Source organism: Fukomys damarensis, unplaced genomic scaffold (genome assembly GCF_012274545.1).
Source record: "Fukomys damarensis isolate Sample0158 unplaced genomic scaffold, DMR_v1.0_HiC HiC_scaffold_19, whole genome shotgun sequence".
Classification (NCBI taxonomy): Eukaryota; Metazoa; Chordata; class Mammalia; order Rodentia; family Bathyergidae; genus Fukomys; species Fukomys damarensis.
This window is the reverse complement of record NW_022900931.1, coordinates 64,712,676-64,716,920: the sequence shown is the minus strand read 5'-3', so window position 1 is coordinate 64,716,920 and position 4,245 is coordinate 64,712,676. Positions and strand designations below refer to the sequence as shown.

The 4,245-nt window shown below is 48.8% G+C and overlaps 1 protein-coding gene across 1 annotated transcript in view; it reads right to left on the bottom strand.

The window, feature by feature from the left end:
- Window positions 1–3,955: 3,955 nt before the first annotated feature.
- Window positions 3,956–4,245, bottom strand: part of Snrnp70 (small nuclear ribonucleoprotein U1 subunit 70) — a 16,782-nt gene continuing 16,492 nt past the window's right edge. Inside the window, exon 11 of the mRNA XM_010640889.3 lies at window positions 3,956–4,241. Coding sequence (XP_010639191.1) covers window positions 4,111–4,241 — 131 coding nt within the window. The 3' untranslated portion in view covers window positions 3,956–4,110. The remainder of the gene's footprint in view (window positions 4,242–4,245) is intronic.

Here is a 4,245-nt window from a genome sequence, read left to right as displayed (position 1 = left end):
CTCCATCCTGTTTACTGCACCTGTCCATCCCCTCCCCGTCCTTTCCTCAGGTTTCCACATTCAAAAGTCCCCGAGCGGGCAAGCCACGATGGTGAGCAGGGCAGACAAGACCGTTACCTGAGAGGCTCCTCGTCTAGGGGGTGACAGTCAGCGACGCTATGGTTAAGACGAGAGTGAGAGCTGATCTGAGTTGAGAGAAATCCTCCAGGAGGGGCACTGACAGTCCTGAGAGGTAAGATCCACAAAGAGTGGGGCCTAGGTGGGAGTGGTGGAGCTTGCCGGTAATCCCAGCTACTTCAAAGGCCGAGGCAAGAAGATCACCAATTCAAGGCCAGCCCGGGCAATTTAGGAGACCCTGGCTCAGAAATTTAAAAATAAAAAGGGCTGGGGGCGGGGATTTAGCACAGTGGTGCCGCCGCCTGCCTCACAAGCTCAAGATCCCCAGTTCCATCCCCAGTACCCCCCCAAATAAATAAATAAAAATAAAAAGGACTGAAGGTGTATGTAGCTCAGTGCTAAAGCATTTGCCAAACATTCGGAAGGTTATGGGTTCAATCCCCAGTACCTGAGGGAGGGTAACAGCCGAAAGAGCAGAGTGCAGCTAGGAGGGAGATGCAGAAGTTGGCAGATCGTCTGTGCGTGGCCTTGCATGTAGGCGTCTGCACGGTGAGGATGTGGGACTTCACCCCCACTCCTAGGTGAGGACTGTGATCATCAGCTCGTAATTTAGGATTGCTGTGTCCACCATGGAGACTTGCTTAGAGAGGAGGTAGTGGCAGGAGGTACAGGCTGCCCCCAAAAGCTCCCCTTGGCTTGCAGGCAGATGAGGCAAGTGACAGGCCTTGGCCAGATGCCCTGTGGGCAGCGGTGGGCCTGCCAGAAGAGGGTAGCAGATATTTTGAATTTGAGCCTGTGGCCTTCTGGCAATTTGGGGAGCTGGGACAGCAGGTGGGAAATAAAACCTGAGTGGACAAGGGAGGGCAGTAACAGGGAGCAGGGGCCTTAGGACAGCACCCTGCAGCTCCCAGCTCCTGGGAATAGTCCCTGGTAGGAGGAGCCTGCGTTTATAGGAATAGAAGGGCTCTAGAGAGGCTGAGGAAGGCCAGGAAATGTAGGCAAGACTTGTGAAAGTTGGCCTGTTGTGCATGGGCTTTCGGGAGAGGTGGATGGGATTGTAGCTTGCTTACACAGCAGTGATAGGACTATGGCAGGCTGGCTTGTCTGGCCAGCTCAGGATTTTTATTTTTCAGGTTTTTATTTTTTATAGTGTGTTTGGTACAGTACTTTGAACTTAGCTCCTCAGGCTGGCTTTGAAGTGCAATCCTACTTTAGTCTCACTAGTAGCTGGGCCTTGCGAAGTCATGTATAGTTAAAAAGTAAACAACCAGTAAGGGCTAATAAACCCACTAGCTCCTGTACCTCCAACTTTACCTCCTTCAAGAGGTAGATGTGAAAAAAAAAATAAAAAAAGAGGTAGATGTGGTGGCACACATCTGTAATCTCAGCACTTGGGAGGCTGAGGCAGGAAGTCAGTCTGGATTACATAGCAAGACTGTTATCAAAAAAAAAAAACAAAAAACTTACAGATGTTACTTTTGTATTTAAATATATAACATGCTATTTCCTGATTTAATATGTTTCTATTCTTACCCTTTTATGTCCCTGAGAATTCTGAAGTTGGAAGCTTTTAGTTTTAAGTGCTCACAGGCTGTCAGCCTACAATATTGTCACTGCCCTGTAGTGAGAGATTAGATTACATTGCGTGTCAACAGCTCCTTGCTTTTTTTGTTTCTAGGAACTCTCATTTTGTTGGCTCTGATTCATTAACAGGCTGCATAGGCTTCTGTCCTTTCTTTCCACTGTTCATGGGCACTGCCCTAGGAAGGCACTCATTTCCAGCCAGTGGCTCTGAAGCTGTAGCCTCCCCATGAGTTCAGCAGACACCTCCAGGACACAAAGCTGGTCATCTGAAGGTTGTCACATCTTCCACCTGCACAGGCTTGGGTCCTCGTGCACTTTCTCCCAGTCAGTGCAGAGTGCCCCGGCAGCAGCCTTATTTTTCCCTACATTCTTTCAAGTCTCTGGCATGATATCGTACCGAATCTTTTTATCCTGAAACTTCTTGAAAACTTCAGTTCTCTTGCCTCCATCTAGGCTCACCTGCTTTCCAGAAACTGCCATCTTGGGACCTACCTTGTCTCTCCTGGATCGAATCTTTTTTAAACCCCTCATTTTGGTGAAGTATGTTCTCAGTTAATTCCTCAAATGATTGTGTCTTATTTTCAAGACAGTCTACCTTTCCTAGCTCCTCTAGTGTTTAAAATAAGAAGAGTACCCAGCTGCTAAATCTACAAGTTAACTGCAGTTCTAGAATTTCAACTTGAGAATCCAGATGCTAAAATTCTACTTTTCCCTATTTTGTGACAATATGAATTATTTCATTCTCAACTCCCAACGTCTACCTTGAACCAGTTTAACTTCTTGGATTCCTGCAATTTAAGAGCTATTTTTAAGTGTGCCTGGTACCTTCTGAGTAGATGGCTGAGCACTATGAACTGAAAACCATGAGCCTGAATTATTTCTTCCTCTGAAGTAGGCAGGGCCTTTTTAGCAAGTTTGTTGGCAGAACCCTGGTGAGGAGTTGCTTTGGGCTTCAGTCTAGTGGATTCCAGCTGTAGCCTGATTCTGTGGAGCCTGCATCTTGAGCAGCACTGCCCCCAGGAGGGCTTGAGCTTCTAGCCAGGCTCCCCCAGCACTTACAGGGGCTGCAGTCTGCTCAGCTGTCATTGCCAAGTGAAGCTGCACCTTGCCATAGGCGCAAGGCTGTGCTTTGCAGTAACCAGGGTGGTAAGCAGTGCCTCTGGGCAGGTTGTGCCCTCCTGTCTAGTTCTACCTCTAAACTGGGCACTCTGGGAGCAGATTCCCCAGTACGAAACTGCTGAGTGCCCTCAAACCAATTGCAAGTATAGATGAGCAGCCCTCTGTGCACTGTCCTCACACACGCATCACACCCCCTTGGGTCTGACCTTCAGTTGTTCCACAAGTTGATTTGTTTGGGCTTTGTTATGACTGCTCTCTGCCAGATTAGTCCAGAACAGGTACTATTAACTCATACCATCAGTCACCTTGAATGTACCAGTAAAAAAATTTCTTTCCTGAATCATTGTTCCAGGATCAGAATTTGCTTTAAATCTTGGGGGTCTTGTTGCAGTTTTTCCTCAAATGCCTCAGTATTTTTGGTGTGGTTAAGACTGAGGCTCTTTAAAAAAAAAAAAAAGACTAGATTCCCACAGATTGACCTGCCAGGCTGCCTCAGGGCCCATCAGGTAAAGTTGGCATGGAGGCAGACTTAGGTCTTCCTTGTGCCTGCCTAGGAGCCAAGTGGCCAGCTCCAGGCAACCTAAGTGTCAGAGAAGACGATGCCCTGCCTCCACTCTGCTCCAAGCGGCAGCCTTGACCCTCTCTCCAGACCTAGGGCTTCCTTCTCAGTGATGACCGCATTCAAGTGTTCACTCAGGTCTCAATCTGTCTGGATACTGGCTGAAATCTCAGTTGCTGATGGCCTTCAGCTTCTGCTCAGCGTTCCTTGTTAGAAAGCAGGAAATAAAACCCACCCAGAACTGCAGGCCATCCCAAGCTTCCTGTTCTTTTAGTCATATTCCTTGCAGTTCTCACTTCCTCACCCAGCTTCTTGCTTCCCTTTCATACACTCAAAAGGTTCTGCTCAGTAATCCAGTACCTCCTTCCCATCCCTGAGACAGGGTCAAAGGTAGGGGTGGGGCTCACACGGAGCCCGAGTCCCTCAACCCCACCACTACCAAGCAGCACTGGTGTCCTGGAGAGCTCAGCCCACTAAGCTCGAGCTCTAGGTGTACCCGGAAACCAGATGCCAAAGCAGAACAATCCCATGACAACCTGATATGTTTAAAGTAGTGAGGATGAAAAGGTGCCGACCAACAGGAAATTAATTTTATTCTTAAATTCGAGGGGCCAGAACAAAGAAAACACCTACCCTCAGAGGCAAACTGAGGTGGCCAGGAAGGTTGAGGAGAGGGTGACAGTGAGGGCTGCTTAGGAACACATCCGAACAAAGCGGTGAGGAAGACCTCTTCACTCGGGTGCCGCCTCCATGAGATACCCGTTCTCTGGAGCCATGTACCCGTCGCCGCCCTCAGACTCCATGTACAAGTCTCGGCTATCACTGCCCAGACCTTCCAGCCCATTGTCCTGGCCACCCCCACCCCC